Source organism: Thermobia domestica, chromosome 8, assembly GCF_964235325.1.
Source record: "Thermobia domestica chromosome 8, izTheDome1.hap1.1, whole genome shotgun sequence".
Lineage (NCBI taxonomy): Eukaryota > Metazoa > Arthropoda > Insecta > Zygentoma > Lepismatidae > Thermobia > Thermobia domestica.
The window spans coordinates 286630244-286657848 of record NC_137461.1 but is presented as its reverse complement, the minus strand read 5'-3'; the positions used below and the strand labels follow the sequence as shown (position 1 = coordinate 286657848).

The following is a 27605-nucleotide window of genomic DNA, read 5'->3' as shown; positions in this document are numbered from 1 at the left end:
ACAGACGAGGAAATTTTAGAAGAGTTGCGGGCAGAGGGACTTACCATCACGAAAGCACTTCGAATTCGCAATGATCAAGGACCGACCTTTATGGTACGGATATTAACTTCATCCCAAGAAACAATCGATACCCTACTTGCAAATGGTGCTTTCATCTATAAGCAACGACATCGAGTCGAACCCTCTCGTTCTTCACCCCCGTTACCGATTCGTTGCGAGAAATGCCAAGTTTATAACCAACACACAACTGCAAACTGTCGTAACACTGCCGTCTGTGGCTACTGTAGTGGCACTCATCCTACTCGTTCATGTACTAATCTAAACCTACCACCTCGCTGCGCTACTTGCAATGACCAACATCCCACTTATAGTTATAAGTGCAAAGGGAAACCTCCACCAGAAACTTCACATCCTGAATTAGTAGCTCCATTACGAACACTTGATTCATCCACCAACACAGACTTTCCAGTTGAATCCACACCAGTCACTATCGATAAACTTCTGGCTTTCACAACTCTCGCCTTACAAAATATCCATCCTTTTATCCGCCCACATATCTTACAACAGATTACCCATGCCGCCCGAATCATCTTCCATGCTTCCTTTAATGCTACTTACTCGAACACCGATGTCTATTTTCACACAACAAATCTTCCGTCCGACTTCTAACTACCTCTGCATACTTCATATCATGGGTATTGTGTTCTTATTTCTAAACATTCGCTCCTTATCCAAAAACAAGCTGCTCTTTGACACGCTTCTGCTAGAAGAAAAGGTGAACGCCTTCCTTCTGAACGAAACCTTCTTAAAACCCCGTGATACTATACACATACCCCGTTACAACATACTTCGTTGTGACAGCCAGCTTCCTGCTCACCGAGCTAACGGTGGCGCCGCTATTGGCTTCTACCACGCTTTACCATTTCGACGCCATACCTGTCCACTTACCAATCTTTCAGAGCATGTTATCACAACATTATATTTTCCCAATATCGCAATCAGTGTCATCACCATCTATATCCGTCCTGGACATCAGATTCCTCTTGCTTTTTTCCAACACATTTCACATAACTTTAAGCACTATTTAATCATGGCAGACATCAATCTCCATAGTCGAACTGATAATGAACGCACTACGTTCCTTCAATTTATTTCTTCGCATACAACAGGAATAATACATGATTTACCCACACCGTCTCGTCCTATCTCTCAGACAACGCCTGACGTTATTATCACTTCTAATACCATAGCTTCCCACTGCACAGTCGAAGTTCTTGATCTCATTGGCAGCGATCACGCACCTCTCAAACTTATTTATCACCACAATACCGCCAACAAACCTGTCAATGCACCACCTCCTCGTACATCACTCCGTTATGACAAAGCCGACTGGAACAAATACCGTGAACATATTACCCAATCACTTCAAAATCACGCACCACCATCTACGGAAGAGCTGCTATACCAAAGCATAACTACAATCAGCTCTACTATTTCTCACGCATCCGAACTCTATATTCCATGTTCAACTTCTGTTCCATACAAACCACAACTACCGCCTCAATACTTAACCATGATTCGCCGCTCTCGACAGCTTTATCGCGAATACGTTCGTACTAGAAACCCAGAAACCCTTCACCACCATCACCAACTGCAACGCACTGTTCGTAATTATCTCAAGGCATATAAACTGAGAAACTGGGTAAAAACTTGTAATAACCTCAATGAAACTAACCACCCTTCTAAATTCTGGAAACGTTTCAACGCACTCTGCGGTAAATATACAAAACCTCATTATCCTCTACTCCATAATAACACACCACTTCAAAGTGATCAGGAAAAAGCCGATGTCTTCGCAGACTACCTGCAGAAAATTTTCACATCTACACCTCTTACTGATCTCACAGCTCCGCATCCTGTTGACCATCTACCACTTAACACTCCTCATTTACAGCCCAGTATCAATCATACGCTTCCAAATCATCCACTCACAACACCCATTTCCACAACCGAAATTCTCACTGTCGTTAACCGCAAACGTAACTCTGCCCCAGGTTTTGACAATGTAACATATAGGCACATTAAAGAAAGCCCTCCTATACTTCTGACGCTTCTCGCCCTCATCTATACTTTCATTCTCCGCACCGGATTCTTCCCAACGGATTGGAAAACTTCTAAAACACTTATGTTCTTGAAGCCAAACAAGCCACCTACCGCCACATCTTCTTATAGACCTATTCAACTGACATCCACCTTTAGCAAAATTCTCGAACGCATCATCGTTAAAAGATTGCACCCGTACCTAGAATCCAAAAATATCCTTCCTATTCATCAAGCAGGTTTTCGCCCGGCCTTCTCTATCAATGATCAACTCCTTCGCCTCACCAGTCTCATCACAAATCATTATAATTCTGTCAAACCTTCTTGCCTACTTTTATTCGACCTCGAAAAAGCCTTTGATAAAGTCTGGCACCTGGCACTTCTCCATAAGCTTTTCCATTTTGCTTTTCCCATTACATATATTCGCTTCATTTATCACTTTCTTGTATGTCGTCTCTCCTACGTCAGCATCAATAATCAAATTTCTCATCCCATCTTCCTTCTGTCAGGAGTACCACAAGGTTCTGCTCTATCTCCGCTGTTATATATCATTTTTGTAGCCGATTTCCCTCCACTTCCTCCTGATGTGTACCTATTTCAGTATGCTGATGATACTGCCTTTCTAGCCTTAGGAAATACTATCCGTCAGATCACTCGAGCTCTCCAAGAAGCCATCAACAAGTTCACCCATTGGTGCCAGAAGTGGAGTCTTTCAATCAATGCAGCAAAAACACAGGCCATTACTTTTATACCCCCACGAAAACGCACCAGAGTACACCGCAACCCCTCGCTGCTTTCACTCACAGTAAATGACGCTCCAATTATTCAAACCCGATCCGTTACTTATCTGGGCATTCTTTATGATTCTCACCTCACGTGGAAACCACACCTCAAGAAAGTAGCTGCAAAAGCTTATCAGCGCCTGAACCTTCTGAAGCGACTGACTGGCACAACCTGGGGCCTACAACCTAAAACAGTTCTGAATACATATAAAGTGTTCATGCGACCAGTGCTTACGTATGGGTTTACCGCGTGGATTTCCGCCCTTCCAACATATTATGAAAAGTTACGCATCCTAGAGCGACATGCGTTCCGCATCGCACATCGTATTCAATTACCAAGCCCAACTCGTGAGCTGTATGATCTCGTCACCTTCCCCGACATTTCATATCATCTTGAATCTCTTAGACAGAAGTTCATCACTGTCAGATACATTTCCCATCAGCCATTACTCCTCGATACTATGCACTATCATGCTCTTCATCCTGTCCGTCCCCGCTATGCTTATTCCCCACTTAGTCTGCTCTTCACTCTATACTGTTATACGCTGCCACCTGATCACCCGGACTTACTCCTACTCGAAGACTATCAAATTCATGCCCAGTTACCGCACGTATTTCCATCATTTTCTGCACAGTAAGACCTTCTGTCTCTAACAGGGCTCCCTACGTCCTCATCAGCCTAGAGCAGCCCCTAGGCAGAAGATAACCTCATTTGTCATACTAATTTCCCTTGTGTTTGTCCTGTGTATCGCACTTCATCCCATTATTCACCTTCATTCTCTTTTAATATAACTTCTAATTATTAGTCGTTTAATCTATAAGGATTTCTCAATCATCAAATCATATATATAGTTGTGTTTGGAGTTTAACTATTTATGCCTGTTTTCTTCATATTAAGTTCCTTATATGTTTATGATCACTTTATATTTTCACTCATTATCAGTGTTATTTCACTTTTCATTCATTCTATGTGTATATAACAATGTGTAACATCAATTTATACTTATATAGTTAAGTAGTTTCACCTCTCCTTAATTTATGATTATGATCGAAAAGGTCATAATGTCCAGATATTCGATGATAAATAAATAAATAAATAAATTAAATCACTTAGCCCATCTGCCTATTAAACCTCTATCCAATAATCCTATATACCTCTCCCCCCTCAAAGAGGGTGTAGCCCTCTAATAGGGTGCTAGCCTCCGGCTAGCAAAAAAAAAAAAAAAAAAAGACTGCACCATATCATGGATTTCCTGGAATGAAACTGGCGTGTGAAAGTTTAGTGCGGTGGTGCCTACTTTTTATTAACTAAGAGTTTGAGGTACCGAATTTCACAGCTTCAACTTAAGTAAATCCTTGCATTGGGAACTTTCTGAATAAACAGTGGAATATTTAAATATTATAGTAATTGTTCTCTCATTGCTTCTACGTCATTTTCAAAAACACTACAACACATATTCAGTTATTTTTGTTATGGGAAGTTTAACACTGTTATCGGCAGTATATATATCCCCGCCCCCCTTAGAATGCGTATTTTCAATAATTCTTTTTAATTCTTTGTTTTCGCGTCAGAATGGATTGAGGGATCCAGTGAGAGAGAAAGCTATGCCAGAAATCTTGAAAACTTTAGTTTTTGCCATTTCTAATCTTCTACTGTCATATGTCATCTATCATGTGAACTACAATCATATGACATAGATCCCGCGTTTTCTTTTTGGGCTTTAGGTTATACCTTTTACGTTAGAGGAAATATAACTAAGTGAATAATTATGAAAGAATAGTGATGCAATCAGAATATTGGAACAAAACAGGAAAACCTCCAGAAAATCCGTGTACACGATGTTGACCACCACAAACTTACATATCATGGGATCGAACCAGGGACACCAGAGGTGAGCGCTCTGTTTCTGAAATAACACGTGGAAATAGTAAATAGCAAGCTTAACTTGATCGGCTCGGCTTGAGATCCGCCAGTATATGCAGTACTGTTTCACAACAGACAAACACTTAATATATAAACAGGGCACTCTCTTGCATATACCAACACGTGGCTTTGCACTGGGCAGCAAAGTCTGTTATAACTATATTATTTAAAATAAATAGGCCTATTTCTTACTTGATGGTAGTTAAATTTACTAAGCTTAACTTTCTATTTGAATATTACATTCATAAATCATGTTTAGGTCGCATTACTTTGTCACATAGACAGTGCTAAAGCAAATGGTCAAACAAATCCCAGTATAAATTGCTTGATTGTTGAAGAACTCAATTTTCGAACAGTAGCGAACACCTGTTCCATTTAGTAAGTTATCACTGTTTTGATATGCAAACTAATCTTGTCTTTGCCACAAACAAGTTCGGGCTCAGGCCTAAATGCTAAAACATATTTCGGACTCAGGTCGGGCCTCACATTGTAAATTCACGGGCCGGGCCAGTTTTGGGCTAAAAATTCCGGCCCGTGCAGACCTCTAACAGATGTAGAAGGAAAATCAAGAAATAAACATAAAAAAGAGCTAGTTACACTGAAATGGCAAACAGATATATTGAGATTGAAGCTTGATATTGAATTCTACAGTATGAAAAAAATACCATCTTTCCTTTGCAGGTGTATTTGCTTTATCTTTCACTAACAATAGATTATTATTTAAAGGAAAAAAGAACGGACACAACGAAATTGTATTTGTAGTGTTTAGGCCTTTCTGAATGCAACCGCTGTTTCTCTCCACTTTGTTGTCCATGATGTGGTAGCATAGTTCAAATCGTGGCTTTTAAGATTTGTTCTTTCTGGAAAAATGGGGGCGGCATAGGGCCAACCGTGGAAATAAAGAATGCTCTTTTTGTTCTGGAATTACAGTCTAAGCTTGCAAAATAATTCCTGGCGACTCCATTGACAGGTAAAATAGTTCGTCGTAACATTGAAACATTCGTGACTGTAGACTACCATAGTAGTTAAGCGTTCAGTGAGTATTCTGAAAATAGTGGAATTTAGTCTTTCAGATCAGAATTTCGTCATCTTAATATGCAGTACGATATATCAAATACAATATCTTGTTGAGAAATTTATGTATATTGGAGTCAAAATACGCGTTTTTTTCTTATGTCAGCAGGGAATCCATAATAAGTTTATTCTCTCCGCGCTTCTTAAACCCTTTCTCTGTGACAGGCCACGTACACAGTCATATTGAATGGCTTCATTTTACTCTCATAGAAACCAATTTAAACTCTGATGCCTTGTTGGCTATATCGCAAGATAACAATTGTATCTGTTTAACTCTTGATTGACTGCAATGGAAATTATTAGCAGCCATTTTATAAAAGCGTTCGTATTTCTTACTTTAAGCTGACTTCGTTCTACGCAAACGGATGGAACACGAAGTGAAACGTTACATTTTGATTTCGGAGTTTGTTACAACTTTCATATTTCGATTTACTTTCTCTATTTCCTTTTGCAGTCGGTTTCTACTGTGGTAGTGTTTTTGTGTTTTTTGGTGATTGATAACGAAGTTAAAATATCGTGTTTTTGTACCTAATTTTCAATTCTAATTCTGTGGCTCCAATCTTTTCGAGTAATGTTCTTGTGTATATGGTAAGTGGTTCTAATTAGATTTTATTTTCTTTCTTTTGAATTTCTTAAATCGGCTTAGACCTCTTCATACAATGTTACTAACTTTTCTCCAAAGAATGCCACAAAGGGATATAATCGGGGTCGTTACGTCGATTTGCGAGGCTTGGGAAGAAAGTAAATTTCGAGGAAAATGATGCAGGTGAGAATTCTATATCCAGCATGAGTGATTTATTGTGTACCAATTTTGACTTTTGTTGTATGAAAAATATAAAAACTAACTCTATGGACTATGGAACCCGGAGGCTCAATGACGCGTTCGCAAAAGCTCTTCATTGGCTTCTGTCCTTAGCCAACTGGATCCAGTTTCTACTTTGGATTCTTATTTCTATGAAATCCATCTTAATATTGTCCTCCCATCTGCGCCTTGGTCTTCCTAATGGACGTTTTCCGATTGGTCTTCCAGCCAAGACTTTGAAAGTGTTTCTACTTTCTTCCATCCTAGCTACAGGACCTGCCCACCTAAGCCTCTAGACTTGATGACCCTAACAATGTTTGGTAAACCGTATACATTATGTAGTTCCTTGTTATGAAGTCTCCGTCACTCTCCATTCAAATTCCTCTTGGGTGCGAATATTCGTCTTAGGATTTTGTTCTCAAATACTTTCAATCGGCGATCTTCCCTTAGAAAAAGCAACCGTGTGTCGCGACCACACAGCACAACGGGCAAGATTGTCATTTTATATACAGTATTTTAAGCTTGAAATTCCTTGACAGAATTCACGTTGACAAAAGATTTTGAACTGAATAATAACACGAATTTCCTGCTTTCAGTCGACATTTATTTTTTTTGTGGATATGGTTTTGGTCTGAACCTACTGAATATTCTAAACAAGGGGAATGTAATATTACAATTACAATTATTAATATGTTAACAATAAACCAAAGGCGCCATTCTTTTTATTTTGTTGAATATAGGTCATGTAGTTTCTAGTTTCAGAATTAACAAATTCGTATCTGTTTTATCTGATTTTTACAACAGAGTTCCGCCATTTTAAAGATCAAGTCCGATATCCAGCACAGACTATAAATAATTGCTGCTGGCAAACGACATAAATACAAAGCGAAATTAACCTATTTTGAATTAAGATTAATATTTCGGAGCGCGTCCGGAGGCTCAGTAATACAGTGCTTACCGGAACTCTAGTCCTAAAAGTTCCTGGTTCAATCCAAGGGCCATTGTAAATCTGTGGTGGACAATATCGTGTCCGTGGGTTTTCCTCGAGGTTTCCCCATACATTCTCATTCCACCAATTCTTGTCTATAATCGACGTCCTTCGTGGATAGGGATGCGTACGAGACGAGTCGAGACAGGATTTTCCTAACAAAATTCGAGTCGGGACCCGGCTCTTCCAATAGAGAAATATACATTTTTCTTACAGCAAATTTTCGAGACGAGACAGCCACAAATCTTGTCTCGTGCGGATCCCTATTCGTGGATATGCGGTTAGCGAACGCGCCTTTGGCGTGGGATTCCCGACGGAGCTCATGTGGTTCGGTTTTCACGTTAATCAGTAGGCCCACGTCTCATACAGCCTCGCTGCTGAATGGGACGTTAAAATCAAAATCAACTCTTTTCATAATCACTCACTTTCGTTAATTATGCGTGTTCTTCAGTCTATGCGGCTTAATTGTAAAGATGTAAAGCTGAAAAATTTCATTTCATTTAATCAATATTTCGAAGTAAAATTAAACAATGCTATTATTGGAATTTAAAAAAAAAAAAAATTCATAGCAGGGGTACAGGATCCCGCTCTTGGTGGCGTAAACGTCTTCGCTGTGGGTGTAATTTTGAATTTAGATTTAATTCTTCTACAATTTAAGCATTAGAATGAATTGTTTTAAAATTTCTAGGACGAAAAATTACTTGTTGATATACGTACAGCTGGAAAAACTGAAATGAAATCTTTAAGTTTTACGTCTCACGATTATGCTGGCTAGGATAAAGGAGACGGTGATGATGAGAAATGAATCAAATGGTGGAATGAAGAAAGTGGGAGGAAACAGGAGAACCCCGAGAAAACCCCCACACACGATGTTTGTTCACCACGACGTTCACTTGATGCGAGCTGGCATCGAACCAAGGACCCCATGCATCACAAGTGAACGCTTTACAACTGAGCTACCGCGGTCCCCACGTACAGCTGAAGTAGTGACTGATGATAGTAATAGAAAGTACAGACAAATATTTTCTAATAATTTCTCTGTATAGAATCAATGTTTTTTTTTGATTCTATGACTGAAACACGCCTTCCTAATCATGATTCCGTAATTTTAAAAATATTTTTGTATTTTGGATACAAACTAGCGGATGTTTATGTCCAAAAACAACGTTGCTCTAAAATAGCTAGAATAATCATGTCTTGCTAATGGGTAACGTTGTCCGTAATATGGTCAATCATAATTAGGAATATCCCTCAGAAGGAGTATTTAGCAGCAGTTCCGTTGGAATATCTTCATACAGACCTGACCTAGACACTACAAATACAACTTCCGTAGAATCCAGCAAATAAAGGTTTTGCAGCACTGAATTTGACCGTCGTCTGGTGACTTACGTTACAGGTATCTAAACAAGTGATCCACAAATCACGTATTCTATGATAGCTGAACCAGTCATTACACACTAACAATTTCGTGTTCAAATAATCATAATTTCTCGGGTTTGTTTTCAATATTGATTCATGATATAGTATTGCAAAAATTATATCTATCTATTTGTTGCCTAATTTGTTTTTATAATCATGGGTTTTTACATATTCCTTTCAGTTGCTGTGGAACAGACGGCAAAGAAATCTGATTCCAAAAAGAAAACAGACACAAATGGCGTAAAAAAGAAGAAAACGAGGTGAGTGTTTTCTTGATGTAAGTTTCTATTCATAGATACAAAAGACGGAAATGGGCTCAAGTATTGAACAAATAAATAAATAGGGCCTAAACTCTCTTGCCACAAGTATTGTCCGTTCACTCTAGGATGGAAAAGTGTTTACAAACAATAATTGTAGTGCGAGCGTCAAAACCTTGCTTCTCACCCCTATATTGTTAATTCATGGTTGCCAGGCACATGAATTGCCGAACCGAATGTACCTACTTCTGCACAGTCATACAACAATTATTATTACTACATAAATTGCTGCTTTTGAGATGACTGAGATATTAACGTTATGACAAATCGAGTTAGTTATTAGGTAATACAATCTTACATATAATGCACACTCAATTTTGTACAAGTGTTCTTGTTCGAAAGTGTGCGGAAACCTTGTACGCCTGGCAATATTGGAATGGTGCAGTTTGTATTGTAAACAATAAACAGAGAGAGCGAAGACCGTTAGGTTCGCTAGAATATAGCTTGTTGAGGAATATCTAACACTTTGAATATGTTAAATGAATCTTTTAATTATGACAAAATGAAACTTTTAATTGTGTACAGAGATCCTCTTAGCTCCAGAAAACGAATCTTTTAGTCCAGTGAAACTAGGACTTCAGTTGTGTAAAGCGTGCCTTTTACTTCGGCACAATGGGACTTCTGTGTACGCAAAACAAGGCTTTTTTTACTTCGGTAAAGTGGGATTTCTACTTGTGTAAAATTTGGCTTTTACTTCGGTAAAATGGGACTTCTACTTGGATAAAACGTGGCTTTTATTTCGGTAAAATGGGACTTCTACTTGGATAAAACGTACCTTTTACTCCAGTAAAATGTTACTTTTAGTTGTGTAAAGTATGGCTTTTACTACGTTAAAATGGTACTTCTACCTGCGTAAAGCGTGGCTTTTACTCCAGTAAAATGAGACTTGTACTTGTGTAAAACGTGGCTTTTACTTCAGTAAAACGGGACTTCTACTTGTGTAAAACAAACACATGAGAGCATTTTAGTTGTGTAAAATGAGTCTATTGGTTCTTTATAATAATCCTGATGGTTTTGTAAAACGATATCTTTTGAGACGCGGAAACTATTTTTTTTTTCTTTGGTTCTGGAAAAGAAGTCCTTAGTTTGTAAAAACAAATACTTTTATTAAACCAATTATTTTCAATTACATTCTTAAGTGGATAAAAAGAACCAACGTGACAGATTGAAATAAGACGAACACATTAGTGCGTCACGCTAATAGGTGTCACTACCTGCGCTGCCTGCATGTCTGAAAGCTTTTGTCCAGCAATTATTGCAACTAATAGGTATTTATCAAAATAGAACACATTAATGTTATAGACTACTGAATTACATTATGGTGAATATTGAAACATATCTCAACCAAATGAAGCTATTCTATCCCGTCAAATAATAAATAGTAAGAGAAATGCGAAAATATAGAATGAGACTACAATTCTAGTAGACACAATGTTAAAAATTTTGTGAAATATTACAATGAATCTTTGACAAGCATGCTGCCATAACATCGTTGTAAAATTACAATTAAGGGACATAGCTTTGTATTAAATAATAATAATAATAATAATAATAATAATAATAATAATAATAATAATAATAATAATAATAATAATAATAATAATAATAATAATAATGATAAATATTAAAATAAATAATCAATGAATTAGTGTCAGTTACTTGGTAAAGCAGTTTTCTTGGAGACAAGATATTATAGTGGGCAACGGTCTTATGAAGATTGATCTTCCATGGTAGTTTGTGCATGAACGAATTGCATTAAATTTAAATGCCTGTCATGGTTCGGAGCCCACATTAATACTAGGTCGCGTTCTTCATAACATCGATTTGAACAAGATCGCAAAGGACAAAAAGGTCAGAATTAAAACAACCAACAATCAAAATGTATTCGTTTTTGTATGAAGAAGAACTAAAACAAGCAAGAATCAAAATGTATTTGTTTTTATACAAAGTCAGAACTAAAACAATCCAACAATCAAAATGTATTCGTTTTCATATAAAGTCAGAACTAAAACAAACAAACAAAATATATTCGTTTTTATACAAAGTCAGAACTCAAACAAACCAACAATCAAAATGTATTCGTTTTTATACAAAATCAGAACTAAAACAAACCAAGAATAAAAATGTATTTGTCTAATTCACACTGGAAGCTGTCCGTTTACCCACTGCCGGAGAAGAGTAATGCATATGTGCCTCATTCTGTAATCTAGGACTCCAACTTTGTCTGGTATCGGAATCTACCAGTACCTCGTACAATATTTCGAGATATTCTCGAAATACGGACGTATCCGGAGAAGTATGGCAAGATGAATAATGTTACGAGATCTCCGGCCCTCATTATAACATGTATAGGAAAACTGTTGTTAGATTTCTTCGGAGAGATGAGAGTTTCCTTTTAGTTCAGAAACAAACACTTCGGGATTGAAACTGACATAGGCCTATACGTAACGCATTCTTCTATCACCACAACCTTACGACGAGAAAGACAACGCATCAAGTCACGCTTCTACATTATTATTTAATCCATTGACGACGCCAGGTTGAATACATGGTCACCTTCCATACTGTTCTAACGAGACAACTGTTATTTCTAACAATTATAACCACTATTGTAAACTTCACGACTCGTTGCGATCACTATAGTAACTACTAACACTATCATTACTATTAACCAAACATATAGGCTATGGTATCAAACAACTAACAAAATATTATTTAACTATAGACACCTACCTTGAGTTCCTCGCTGTGTGAAGTAGACTGTTCTATTTTTCAGAACCGTTGAGCGGACATTTTAACATGACATTTTCAAGTTTAGCCGAACAGAGTCTAAATCTCGGCGTTCAAAAGTTCCGTTAACGTTCTATCATCTCATCATAAAAATTTGAATATTTACTAAGCACTCGTGTTCGACATGTGTATTACTAACTAGTGTAGCGAAACTATACTGTATTGTTTCGAAAAGGTTTGAGGCATCTGCTTTCTCGAAGAAAAAAAAAAAAAAAAAAAAAAAAGAGAGAGAGAGAGAGAGAGAGAGAGAGAGAGAGACCCCCTTCATAATTTACAATAAATACAATTATTTTCATTCGTATTAAGTGCTGGTATTATATTAATAAATTTCAAAACAAAAAACAACATCTAAACTACATATTTTAAACGTTTAAGTGAATCTAAACAACGTTGGTGTTGTGCGATAATACAGGCGCTACAATGAAAATAATTTAAACGTAGCCTTTGGTTAGAATAAAATACAGGTTAATCAACTCTACTCGCTCTCAACTTAAAGAAAGAAACGTATGACACTCAATTGACAATCGATACCCCTAAACCTGGTTTCTATTAAATGACAAAAGATAATGTAAAAATTGAAATTGCAGTAAGGTTAAATCAAGTCTCGCTATTTTTAAAAGCTAGAAACTTCTTCTTCACAGGCAATTCGGAGGGGGGGCAAGGGGGTATTCATGGAGAGTCCATCGGGTCCGGAACCCCCCTAAACTTCCTAACTCAACATACGTATACTTTCTCAATAAAACTATGCTTGTTTAAGGGTCTTCACCAGGCCCGTGCTGGGATAGTAATGAGGGCGGTGGACAAGTGTACTAAAAGGGCGCCCATACAAACGGGTATAGTATATATATATATATATATATATATATATATATATATATATATATATATATATGAGAGAGAGAGGCTTTGAAAGAAAGTATGGGTGTCATTTTATATCAAAAATCATCATCATTTTTTTACTATTAACGTAAATATCTAATTTGTGGAAAAATCGAATCGAAATCATGTTTACTAGAGAAATACTTCTTTAGTTCCTTTAATAACATTTCTGTCAAATAAAAAGAAGCTAAATATATCAACAAATTAATATAGCTCTATGACCTATGGACACAGGAGTGTCAGTGCCGCGTTTACAAAAGCTCTCCATTGATTTCAGTCCTTAGCCAACTGGACTCAGTTTCTACTTTATATTCCAATCTCTGCAAGAGCCATTTTGATATTGTCCTCCCATCTGTGTTTTGATCTTCCTAATGGTCGTTCTCCTATTTAGATTTCCAGTTAGAACTTTGAAAGCGTTTCTATTTTCTTCCATTCTGGCTACATGACCTGCCCATTTGAACCTCCTAGACTTGATGGCCCTAACAATGTTTGGTAAACGTATAAATTATGCACTTCCTCGATATGAAGTTTCCGCCATTCCTCATTCCCGTTCCTTTTGGAGCCCGAATAATGGTCTAAGAATATTGTTTTCAAATACTTTCAGTCTGCGATTTTCCCTCAGAGTCAGTGACCATGTTTCGCAACCATACAGCACAACATGCATGATTATCGTTTTATATTTTAAGCTGCAAATTCTTCAACAGAATTCGTGACAACAAAGGATTTTTAACTGAATAATAACACGAAATCCCTGCTTTCAGTTGACATCAAATTTCTTAGTGATTATAGTTTTAGTCTGTTAATAATGATCCTAGATATTTGAAGGTATCCACTTTCTCGAAAGTAAATATTATTTGATATTTTAACGCATCCATAGAATACAGTATTACGATCCCAACAAACTTCCATGTATTTAGTTTTCTCTGCATTTACTTATAACGCCATATCCCTGCAAGCGTTAATTAAGGTTTCTTCATTCCTTTCTATTGTTCTACCATCTCCTATTAAATTTACATCATCAGCGTACGCTATAACCTGGTAAATACAATTCAGCACTAGAACCTGATTGTTGTCTTTGATTTTCCTTACAGTGTACTTCAGAACAAAGTTAAATAATAATTGCGACAACGCATCTCCTTGTTTCAGGCCATTTTCGACGTGAAAGCTCGTGGACAAAAATTTTCGTACTCGGATTTTACTTTGGGATTCATTTAAACATACAGTCTGTTACAATATAACTGCACCACCTACCAAAATTTCAATGTTTTAGTTTCCCTTAGAAAATTTGCATTTAATTTTATCTCTAATAGGGCTTAACGTATCATACAATTGTTAGTCATTGCATTTTGATATGTTTTTGTTCATTACTGATCATATATTTTGTGAGATCTTTGCTCATCAGGTGGCAGTGCATTCACTATGCAAATGACTGCCTCATGTATGCACAAGTGAATGGTGATCCCCTGATAGTTGTTAATGAAAATTTGTTCCATACATGACCGTTTGTTCTTGTGAGTTGTTGTTTATGATCTGTATATGATATAGTTCTTTGTGATTGTTCCTCAATAGTTAGTGTGATTACGTACTAAACATGGGTAAAATATTGAACGACACATCCCCTCGTAAGCAAGGGAAGATACTGGTGTTGTACTATCGTGACATTCCGCAACGTCAAATTGCAAAACAACTTGAACTGCATCATACAACGGTTGGTAGAGTTACTAAAAAGCAAACAATGTATAGTAAGTCCTCTGTGAGACACCAATGTGGCAGAAGGCGAAAAACAAGCCCTTAAATAAATAGAGGAATAAAGGCCCTAGCTCAGACAAGCAGAGCATCTTCATGACAAATTGCTCAAACTATGTCCGATGATATTGGTATTAGTGTAAGCTACGTGACAGTTGTTAGACGACTAAAGGAACAAAGAATTTGGAAGAAAACACCTAGAAAGAAGCCGATACTTAACGCAATTCACGTAAGAGCCAGGAAACACTTTCTTAGCATGGAGGAAGCGTGGGGTGTTGAAGAATGGGAACATGTGATTTTCTCCGATGAAAAAAGTTTAGGTGCTTGGGAATGACAGTGGCGTCCGACTATGGACGAGACGGCTAGAAGAACTTAATAGCGACTGTGTATCACCGACAGAGAAGTTTGGTGAGAGAGTAATGGTATGGGGCTGTTTCACGTCCAAATATGTCGGAAGACTAGAAATTTGCAAGAGGTCAGTTAATGCACAGTATTACATGGGCATTTTAACCGTAAACTTCTATGAACAGCAAGGGATCATTTCTCAGGCAAAAACTTAGATTACATAATATTTCAAGATGATAATGCGCCGTGTCACAGAGCTGTTGTGGTTAAGAAGTGGTTTTAAGGCATGCATATCGAAAGGTTTTGGTGGCCACCTAACTCTCCAGGCATGAATCCTATTGAAAATTTATGGCATGTCTTGTTCCGCAAGCTTTCGGGGAAGTGCTTCCAAACAAGAAAGGAGGTTATTGAAGCTGTGTTTCAAGTTTGCTTCCATGAGTTAAACGAATCATTGTGCCAGTCTCTCGTACACAGCATACCATGTAGGTTGGCAGCACTAAAAGCGGGAATATACACAGTTATGGCTTTTATACACTTAATATTGTTAAAATTACTCGCATCCATTTCTTGTTCATTAATGAGATGTTAACGTGCGTTCATAAAAAGTGCATGAAAACAAATATGTTGATACTTTTTGTAATAATTGCTGTTTGTAGCTTATAATTATGTAATATATTGTGTTTGAATCTTTTGTCTCTATATATGTACTAGATAAAACAACAAACCATGTATGAGAAATAATTTGAAACCATTGCAATTAATATCCTACATAATATATATAACAATTCGCAAAATGTATCGATTTTTCTTAGGTGGTGCAGTTATTTTGTAACAGACTGTATATTAATTAATCTACCTTTTTTGGTATTCCAAATTCTGTAAGCATGTTGTACAATATTTCCCTCCTATCCGAGTTTAAAGTCAATAATTGATATGCCAGGATATTGCATTCCCATTTCTTTTCAAGTATTAGTCGAATGGTAAATATCTGTACCATAGTTGATCGATTTTACCTAAATCCTCTCTGATAATCTCCAATAATTTCATCTGTGTATGGAGTCAATCTTGCTAATAGAATGTTTAAGAGGATTTATTGGATGTTGACAGAATAGAAATGTCTCAATAATTATTATAATCAGTTTTGTTGCTTTTCTTCTGAACTAGGACAATGATTCTTTTCGCACTTGTGTTAATTCCTCCTTGTTCCAGATGAGGTGAGGTATCTTGCTCTATAATTTTTCTCCTCCAGCTAAAATTAACTCAGCCAAAATTTCGTGTACGGAGATGTGTGTTTCTTTCATTTTTTGATGCATTTATACATGTCTCGAATGTTTGTTTTTACTATCTTCAAGTTAATTGATTTTAGCTTTCGAAGCTCGCGTTTCTTTGTTCTAAAAGTTTTGGAAGTTTTCTGCCAGATGACAATGAAATTTTATATGGTTATTTCGTTCGGATTTTGTAGCCAGCGCTGTTTCTTCTGTTGTCTCTTCTCTGCTACTTTAGTGCATTCCTGGTTAAACCATGGTTTGTTCCTACGTATTTCTGCGTTCCTCAATATTTCTTTTGCTGAAATTTTAATGGTATCTCTAATTTCAACAAAGTATCCTGAACACTAGTGCACTCCGAACCTTCTAAAACCGAAAATCTATTCGACACTTCAATCTGGCTGCACTCTCACCTGACTCTTCTCCAATTTATTTAAATTAAACCGCTCCTTTTTCAGATATGGAATATTTCCTTTATTCAACGATAGTATCTCTCTTATCGCTGTTACCAGGTGGTAATTAGTATCACAATCAGCTCCTCTGAACGACTGAACATCAGTTGTGCTAATCTGTTTTCTTCTGTCTACTAAAACGTGATCAGTTTGATTATGTGTTTTTCCATCTGGTGAAGTCCAAGTATATTTATGAATCTTGCGATGTGGAAATTTTGTAATCTTCACGATAAGGTTTCTGGATGCTGTAAAGTTCACCAGTCTAACGCCGTTGTCACAACCTTCCTTATGCAGACATTTATTCCTTATAATCGGTTTGAAAATACCCTCTTGTGCTACCTTCACATTGAAATCGCCTAACAGAATTTTCATATGGTAATGCCAGAGATGATCAAATACCCATTCTATTCTTTAGTAAAAACTGTCTTTTTTATATCGTAATCCTTATTTTCTGTTAGGGCACGTGCATTTAAAACAGTAATATTATATCACCGACCATTAAGAGAAGTAAAAGAAAATTTACCATTAACAATGCAACCCATGTAATTGCTGATATTATTCGTTTGTGAACGAAAAACCCCTTTTCCTAGTTGGTAATTTTTAATTCGTTCTCCGTAAAAGAACGTAAAATTTCCCGACTTGATTCCTCTATTTCCTTCTCATCTAACTTCCTGATATCCCACTAGGTCCATCCTCTATTTCTAAACTCATTCGTTAAAAATTTTAACGCGCCTGCCCTATAGAGACTTCTAGGTATATTCCATGTTCCAAATCTCATGTCGATTTTACTTTGCTGAGTTCGTGCCAAGTTAGCAGTTCTGATCCGAGGATTCTGCGAATATATCTGTACAAGCCTCTTTTTACAGGATGAGGTTTGTTAGCCCCACACCAAATCCCCAAGCTGGAGGATCACCCCTTGTCGTTTGTCCGCGACTGCTTATTCAGTATATTCACAGCTAAGCTCTAGAGGCCTTCTCCTTGATCCACAACCTGAAGACGCACCGTGCCGTGGTGAGAAGACCACATTTCACGCAAATTAATATAGCTTTATTTTAGAAATACAATAGGTACTGATTATCTGAATACTCTTTAAAACACATAGGAACAATCAATGTGCTCGAATATATGGATGCATATTAAGACTGTGAAGGCTTCGATGCCGTAAAAATCGTAAATTAGAGACTAGTGTCAATGTTCATGAATACATCGAACGTTTGACTATCCGAATTATTCTTGATATATCACATTGTTTCGTTTTATAACTACATAACTTTATAACATTTTTGTACGTGATTATACTCTTTACCTGTTCTCTGCCAATAGCAACTATATGAATTTATAATATAAAACTGAAATACAGAAGAATATTTTTTTAATATAATGTGATATTTCGCAAGGCACCTTATGTAAAGAGCGCCTTGTATCCTTTACAGATTCTTTATTAACAGTCACTATTTGAATTTATTATACAAAGCTGGTATTCAGGATAACTAAAACCACTTATCTATAATGTGATGTTTCATAGGGCGCCTTATGTAAAGGGCGCACTGTACCTTTCACGGGTTCTTTACTAACAGTAAATGAATGTAGGCTATTTATTGTAAAGAACTGTGGTATACAGAGAAATAAATAAAATCGTTCATCTATGATGTGGTTTCGCAAGGGCGCCTAATGTAAAGGGCGCAGTGCACCTTTCAAGGGTTCTTTACCAATAAAATTGTAAGAATTTATTACTAAAAACTTGTACCCTTATTTATACCATGATGTTTCGGAGGGCGCACCGGGACACGTCCCGGTGTCCCGGTGGGCCAGCACGGGCCTGGTCTTCACTACAGCAAAATTAAACTACCGCTAATTTTAGAGTTTTTCTGCAATATCTTCAAAACAAATAAAAATATTGGAAAAGCAGAAACGTAGTGAACTAGACAATACGATTTTGCATGTGATACCGTTATCACAACTCACCTATCTGTTTTTGATTTGGAACTGAAGATAGATTTAGCATTTTTTGCGGGTTCTGTGAATAGCGGTATACCAAAAACAGATAGGTGAATTGTGGTAACGGTATCACATGCAAAATCGTATTGTCTAGTTCACTACGTTTCTGCTTTTCAAATATTTTTGTTTGTTTTGAAGATATTGCAGAAAAACTCTAAAATTAGCGGTAGTTTAATTTCGCTGTAGTGAAGACCCTTAACAAGGAAATGATTGATGTGGCATGAAAATTTGATCTTACACTTCATCTGCACTTTTTTCTTTAGAAAAACAATCTAGTTCTATCATTTTTCCCCTAAAATATAGATGGTAGTATTTTACAATTACTTATTGTCTTTTCGGGTGGAGAATAATACCCGTTCAATACTACATAGACGTAATGTTTTGTAGTATTGTCCCACTCAAAGCTTGGACCTCTTGCAACAACAACAACAAAAAAAAAATCTCGGTGCGCGCCTTACTGGCATCAATATCGACCAGGCGCGGACCTAGAAATGTTTACTGGGAGAGGTCTAAAGTATATGGGGAGGAGAGTCCAATACGTCTATGTAATATTAAACTGTCTTATTCTGTACCCGAAAAGATAAGTAATAGTCAGTGGTGTAATGCTAGAATTTTTGGTATGTATACACTCGATCGTTTTCAAAAGTATAGTATATGCAAGACTACTTGGCGTATACGCACCCCAATATACGCTCTTTCTTTCGTAAATTTAAGATGAGTATACGCTGGACTATAAAAAAATTTAGGTGAGTATACGCCTTATATTCCCGTATACGCCCCATTACATCCCTGGTAATATTTAATTATTGTCACCTATATTTTCAGAAAATAGAAATAGATTATTTTTAATAGAAAGAAAGAGTACAGATGAGGCGTAAAATCAAATCTTGAGCCTACATCAATCATTTGTCTGTTAAACAAGTATAGGCCTAGATCAGTAAAGTAAAGAAAGCCTATGAATGTTAGTCGAGTTACAAAATTTCTGCGGGAAGGGGGGGATCAGGAACCGGTGCATCCCCGTGGGTGCGCCTCTGATAACAACATCCACATAACAATCACTACCTAGCTAGATTGTCCAATTATGCTAGTTTGCCGACTGTCCTGTTTTTTTAATTTTCATTTTCTAAAACTGGTCACCTTATGCTACGACCCTGGTAGCTACAATAGGTAGAGGGGCTAGAACCTTTGGTAGACTCAAATATTTCAGGAAAAAAAAAACAAATAGCGCATATTTATAGTTCGTACCTTTATTCCTGGATAACTACTGGTGAAAAAATAAATTTAATGAAGATATTGACGCCCTTGTACAAAAACTACAGAAGAACCGGTACACTTCCGGTGGCTATAATTTAAAAACTAATTAAAACTCATGTTGCACGTCATCACATAGTATTTTTTAGCTTCTAACGAGAGCCCACTGCTAATTTAGTTTTCCGAATGATAACAATATGATAAAGATGACTTCGACCTTTCCTTTGAATACTGGACAAGCGTTTTATTGTTTGATTGCGGCAACAATAGTAATTCATTCCATTTTTTTTTCAAGTGTTCATATAAAACAGCATGCTCTTATCGCAATGACACGCATTATGTTGGTTCATCTGTTTAACCCTCTCCTGCTACTTACTAATGCCATCTGGTGGTTGCATGCATCAATTGCATTCAAGCGAAACATCAGAGGGTGCATCTCAAATTAGGATTTTACGGTGATATATATTTACTTGGCACTTGTAAGAGGTATATTAAGCGAGTGTAATATTATCTTTCGACAGTTTGAGGTTTCTTCAGTAAGCTGCTAACACAGAAGCTCTGAAAAGAAAGAAAAAATCATGAACCTACTGTAAAAGTCGTATTTGGGAGAAATAGCGTTCACAATTGGAAAATAAAAGAGTAGAAGAACGAATATGCCACAAAATGGAATTATTAATATTATTGATTATTTCTATCATTTGCCTCTTACGCTAAGCACAATGCAAAGGACTGAAGTAGATATGTATTTCCTTGACAAAGCAATTCATTTGACTCACAGGGTTGCCAGCCTGTGATAATGGAAATACCGGACACCCTCCTGGAGTACGTATACTCTTAAGATTGTGACGTCATCGCTCGTCAAAAATGTGAATCACCTGCAAGTGGTTACTTCAGCGATTCAAAGTTCAAATTTAATAACTTTAGTTACTTTTGAAGCATTTATTCCAGTTGTGGTTGAGCCAGCACGTCTAATTTTTGTAGTCTCTCTCGTACATTGTATTTAATACAAGAAAGCATACATAATTAGCAATATAATTACGGCATGCACAAAATATACTTGAAAAATAAGTGTTACAGCTTTGCTGGGGCTGGTAATATCTCATAATGCCTACATCCTTTTACCAAATCTGGATGTATTATTTAATTGGAAAATGTAGCTGAGAATGAAGCAGTGCTAATTGCACTCTTGAAAATGTACTTTTGTTGACCTTCAGCAGTTTTGATAAATTCAGTAAATTTTCCTGCCTTCAACTCTTCAGCGAATTCCGCGCACGACAGGTCGATATCAAAACGAATTATAAGCTCTGCTTGAACCATGTTCATCGACAAACGATTCCTTTCGTCACTCCAAAATAATCTCAATAGAATAACTAGTTAGAGGGGAAAAGATATCGGACATTTAACGTCCGGTTTTGAGGTCGAAACCGGACACCAGACAATGAGGTCAAAAACCGAACTGTCCGGTAAAATACCGGACGGTTGGCAACCCTATTCATTTATGGCAACTTCTGTACCACAATAGGTGCCAAGTACATACGTGCTCCGGAGCTCAAGTGTCTTTTCTTTCCATTTTTTTTAAATGTAGGAATTAATTTTGAAATTACATTTTCATATCGTGAAAAATAACGGTAGATAATCTAATGTGAACTTTATCAATGGATATAATCTATTTAATTATATAGGCTGTCCCATAAAGAACAAGTTTTGGGAGGCCCTCATTTCTGTTGTAATACGTTGGAACAATCGAGTTATTCGGTGCATTTTGTTGACCAAACACTTCACGGAGTTTGCGAAAATTGTGCAGAAAATAGTCACCATAGGACTAAACTATGCCTTGTGGATATTTGCAGGAGAAATAGATTATGCCATATTGTCAGGTTATGAATGAAATGTTTATAATATCTGAACAAAATCGTCTGAATACATTTTGAGAAAATCGTCCGCAAAGAACTCAATTTCAAGAGTAAATTACTCTTTGTATATATTTCTCCCAGACAAATAACATACCACAGTATAAGACGGCCCTAGCTCTAAAACTAAGTTCTTTTCTCCACAGGCCCATATGAACTCTATTTCTTACTTTGATGTGAGGACTCACATCTTACAGTCTACAAATCTAGTTAAAATTTAGGTGACCAGTCAAAATCATGGAGAAATTGCGACATTTTCGAAATGAAGAGTCAATCTTGGCTCAAATTGTGACGTTTAGCAGGATCCCTTAAATGAAATTAAAGGGCCTTTAATTAGGCTGAAATGGCATGAAATTAACAAGTCGCAAAATATCTTTAGTCGGGGAAGAAGGATTGTGAGATTTAGGGACCAAGATATATCTGATATCAAGGGATCATTAATGACTCGAGTGTAGGTGGCTACTTTCACTTCACTTAGTTCTATCTTACATTTACATCATCACTCTAACACCGCGCTCAAATCATTTCAATGCCACATACCTTCGATCTCACACTCACAAGCAGTAATGATTTCAGATGGTTTGCCCCAAGAGATGAGACCTTTTATACACAGGGGGTTAAAGTAGTACTGCGAAAATGCTGGTAATTCATGTTGAGTTTGATCGGAGATCAGGGCCGGATGCAGCATTCTCTGAGGGGTGCACCAATAACTACCAGTACATTTTAATTAAATTTGAGATTGCCTTTAGGTATCTGTGATGTGAATGAGGAATTCCTTTGGAAATGGTAAGTGTTTGCTCTCGATGAATTCTTTTCCTTCAACCTTCACAAAATTGTCAAACTATTGATTTTGCAAAACTCACTGCTAGCTTCTCAGTTTAAGTAGTGTACTGTATATTTACAATGAAGGGTGGAGCTGCACGTGCACCTTTGCACCCCCCCCCTAAATCCGGCTCTGTCGAAGATATTCCCCGGAAGAAATTTCTAGCTCTAGGGGACGAAGAATTCCCTCCTCCCATGTCACCCCCTAAAATCATCTCTGCTGACATTTAGTGATGTCACTCAGCCTGTTCGCCCGAACTGGTTGTTAAAATTTTCCAGATTCTCAAACTCGGTTGTTAAAATTTCCTAGGTGCTCAAAACCGGCTGTTAAAATTCTCTCTTAAGCTATAGATCCAGTACGTATGAAAGGAAATTGATTCTGTAGTACTATTTTTCAAAATCAATATACAAAATATTAATCATTTTCTGAATGATTTTTTTTTCTTTTAGCGAAAAAAATAATCAGTATTGGAAATCCTCATATGGGGACTTGAAAAATGAATTAAAACTTGAATTTTAGATTTTTTACATAATTCCGACGAGAAATAAGTAAGTACCATATATGACACACTTACAACTTACAAAAAACATGCCAGATAACACCAAAATCTCTTATTCAGACACGTCAATATCTCACACAGCAGTCATTTGGTGTCTTAAATCACAAAAAAGCTAAAGTGAAAAAAAGGTTATGTGCTATATATGGCATGGCATGCGGTAAGGGGTTAATATGAAGATGCTATATAATTTAATCCTAGTCACCATTACTAACATAATCATATAGTAATAATATTAATAGTAAATCATAGAACCGGTTGTTAAATGCTAATTGTAGAATCAGTTGTTAAATGATTTGAATCACACCACTGCTCAGATCATCAATCTGACATCACATTCATATCACTAAAGATATACCACATTGACTTGACCGTTAGTCTCCTGTTGCAAGCGCTGCTATCGGCTGACGGAATTCCACTCCCTTTCTCTCGCTTAGCAACAGCTGAACCCTTATTGGCTCAACGCGTGGGTGTGTGAGGGTGTGAGCATTTTTGCCACGGCTCAAGACATTTTGGCAGCACAATAGTCTGACATTACATTCATGTCCATCACTTTCACTCGAACTCATCAGCTAGTTCGATCTCGCCCATACATCACCAGTCTGATACTACCTAACTATTTACAATCCAATCACGCTTATTCGATCTCAAGAACACATCATCATCATCTGACACTACGCGTACTGGTTCATCATCAGTGGCGTAACTAACGGGCCCCTGTAATGCAAGGAAAGGGGTTACGGCAAAAGGGGCCCATTTAAGTTTCGAGTATCATGATACTATGATGTTAAAATCAACTTTTCAGATTTCACATTATTTCACACTTTTCCCTCAATATTTTTATATTACTATTAGTAAGTATGCTACCTTTTGGCAAGTCCTGGGACTAATCAGTTTTTTTTTTTTATTCTTAATTTAGGTTTGGACCTGGAAATGTTTCTTTCACGTTTCTCGATCTTCAGCTTTCTCTTTTTGAACTCCCAATATTTTGTTATATTTTTCAATCATCAACCAGTTATGTTCTTCTTCATCCTGCTCCTTCCTTTTTTCCATCTTTCCTTCCTTGGCGGTACGAAGAAGACAATTTCTTCGTAAGATGTGTTCAGTCCAATTGGCCTTCCTATGAAGGATGCTGGCTAAAAGTCCTCTTCTCTCCTACCCGTTTTAAAACGTCTTCGTTTCTTACTGTTTCTCTATCTATTTTATATTCTCCATCTTCCTCTAACACCATATTTCGATACTGCTTACCTAACTTCCGTAATGTTCACGTCTCTCAACTATACGATCTAATACTCCATAGTCCAGCACTTGATCAACTTCTATAATCTTCTGATATTTTTAGGTTAGTGTCTAAAATGCAATTTACCGCCAATATACAGTATAGAGACTGCAATAATAAAGGATTGGCAATATTTTTCAGCTGAGAGTAAATTAAACTTTTTACTTGGTAACAAAGAGAACACTATCAAACTTCGCATAATAATATATAAAAACAATAATGTGACACTTTTGTATAATATTAGGAAGTAGTGACTAACTAAATGGAACGCCCATAGTCAAAAAAATATTTGGTATTAATATATAAATTTTAGGTGTTTTCATGAACGTGGGAAGAGAGGGAACTTATTTATATTTTCGGGGAAAGGGACATGCATCCGTAGTTAAACTACTGTTCAGACTTCTTTCCCATCTCCTTTGGTTTCTCGAAAAGCAGGGGCGGATACAGGACGGACTTCTGGGGGGGGGGGCGGTGGGTTATAATACTGCTACTTAGAGCTACTTTTAAGAGTTTCATACTCTAGGATGGGTTTTATTTATATATAAAATCAGAAAGTTTCCTCTTCTGGAGGGGGGAGATTGCCCCCCTGGATCCGTCCCTGTCGTAAAGCTTTTTCTCGTCTTGTTTTATAAAATTTATTTACAAAATTTATCCCTTGATTTTTTTTTTCTTAATTTTACCCAAAAGTTGTGAGAATCCTTTCCTTGTTACGAGAGGTTTGTAGTTTGAAGGGACTTTCCCTAATCTAGGGGAAATTTCATTGATAAATTTACTAAAAACGGAAAAAGGGAATTTTTCAAGAAAATGTGAAAATCCAGGAAAATTCTCACGCTCTGACTGATTGTTCAACATAAATTTAAATTTTTCTTTATTCTTCAGAAATAAACAAATAGAATAGCAATACCTTGTATGTGTATGTTCAGGCCCGTATCCACGGGGGCTAGGGGGACGCCCCCCTAAATTTTCACTGGCCCCCTAAAATTTTCACGGTTGGTTTGCAAAGGAACTATAATATAGTGACGAATTATAATATGGTTGGGTCGGGCCCCTAATTTCTACCGGGCCCCCCTACATTTTTGGCCTGGCTACGGGCCTGTGTGTGTTCAAAGTACTATAACTTGCACCGATTGTTGGCTAGGTGTATTTGTATGTATTTTTTGTTTTAAAAAAAAGCGAAGGAAAAAGTATAAATAAAATAGAAGCATAAAGCAAATGAACAAAACAAATGCGTTTGACACTTCCTTTAATATAGCTAAACCAATGTCAGTTACCTGCTTTGCTGGGTTAAAATAAGAGAAATTATTAATATGTTCCGTTAGTCAGACATTTTTTTACTATTAGAGCTCCCTCGTGACTAAGCGGTTAGCACACGGGCCTTTGGCGTAGGAGGCTCGGGTTCGATTACCGGCGAAAGCTCATGTGGTTCGGATTCCACATTAGATCCACGTCTCATATAGCCTCGCTGCTGAAAGGGAAATTAAAGTCAAATGAACAACAACCTTTTATTATCACTGAAGCGCTCTGTGATATCGGTCATTTTCGATCATATATATATATATATATATATATATATATATATATATATATATATATATATATATATATATATATATATATATATATATATATATATATATATATACATATATATATCCCCCTCTCCTCTCCTCCCCGTCTCCCAAGTTGCAGAGCTGAATTTCGATTTAAACAGCATCGGAAGTGTCACTGTTCATTTCAGCGACTCCGAAAACTATGGATTCAACACTGCTTACATAGCACATGACGTCCCTAGGACGTTCCATTTTGATCCCAATTATCCCATATAGTTCCCGGGATTATCGGGACAATGAGTACACATCCCATGGACGTTCTAAATGATTTCCATGCAAGATATGTACGGGACGTCCCGGATGGGACAGGAGATCCCAGGGAAATTCCACGCCGGACATACCTAGGACCACACTGTCCCACGATTTACCAGTGGACATCCATTTGAGGTCCCGTTGAATATCCCGTTATTCGGGATATAAGCGAACATCTGGATATCCCACGGAGGTCCTGTGGATGTCCCGGGAGCAAATTCGGATGATGCCGTGAGGGGTTACATGCGTAGGATCGACACTGCGTAGCATCGACACTGCGTACGATCGAAACTAAAACCGGCGTAGGATCGAAAACAGATGAGGTCATATGATCGAACAATAAAAAAACAATTATTTTATAATCACAGGATATTAAGTAATAGTATTTTTTTGAAGTTATATAGGGAAAAACCGGAGTAGGATCAAAACTGTATACGACCGAAACTGCGTAGCGTCGAAACTGCGTAGGATCGAAACTGCGTAGGATCGAAACTGCGTACGATCGAAACTGCATAGAAATGAAACTGACAAATAAAATAGTGACAGCTGAATTTTTCGATCGTACGCAGTGTCGATCGTACGCCGCATTCCCGCCGTGATGTCCCGTTGTCTATTGCGAATCAGTCTCGGACATCCCGTGGACGTTCATGTGCTATGTGGGTGATATTGGCCATTTTCGACCATTTGTATATATCTCCTCCCTTCCCCAACCCTAAGTTGCACCGTAATGATAAAAACCATCCCAAGCCCGAACCTCATCTCTGTTGAAAATTTGAGTTGAGTTGATTTTGAGTTTAACGTCCCGTTCAGCAGCGAGGCTATATGAGACGTGGACCTACTGATTAACGTGGAATCCGAACCACATGAGTTGAAAATTTGAACGAGATTGGTCGTGTGGTTCAAGAGTTAACTCGCATATATATATATATATATATATATACACGTGTATATAAAGATAGATAGATTAATCTTATCATACGTAACTTCTGTCATAGGAATTAAACACTCAAACTAGGGAAAATTTGATAAGAAAAGGAACATTT

The 27605-nt window shown here is 37.1% G+C and overlaps 1 protein-coding gene across 1 annotated transcript in view; it reads left to right on the top strand.

Moving 5' to 3' along the window:
• The window catches only part of LOC145693674 (uncharacterized), a 47039-nt gene that overhangs the window by 7610 nt on the left and 11824 nt on the right, over positions 1-27605 (top strand). Inside the window, exon 2 of the mRNA XM_081769914.1 lies at positions 9271-9349. Within this exon, the coding sequence (XP_081626040.1) occupies positions 9271-9349 (79 nt within the window). The remainder of the gene's footprint in view (positions 1-9270; positions 9350-27605) is intronic.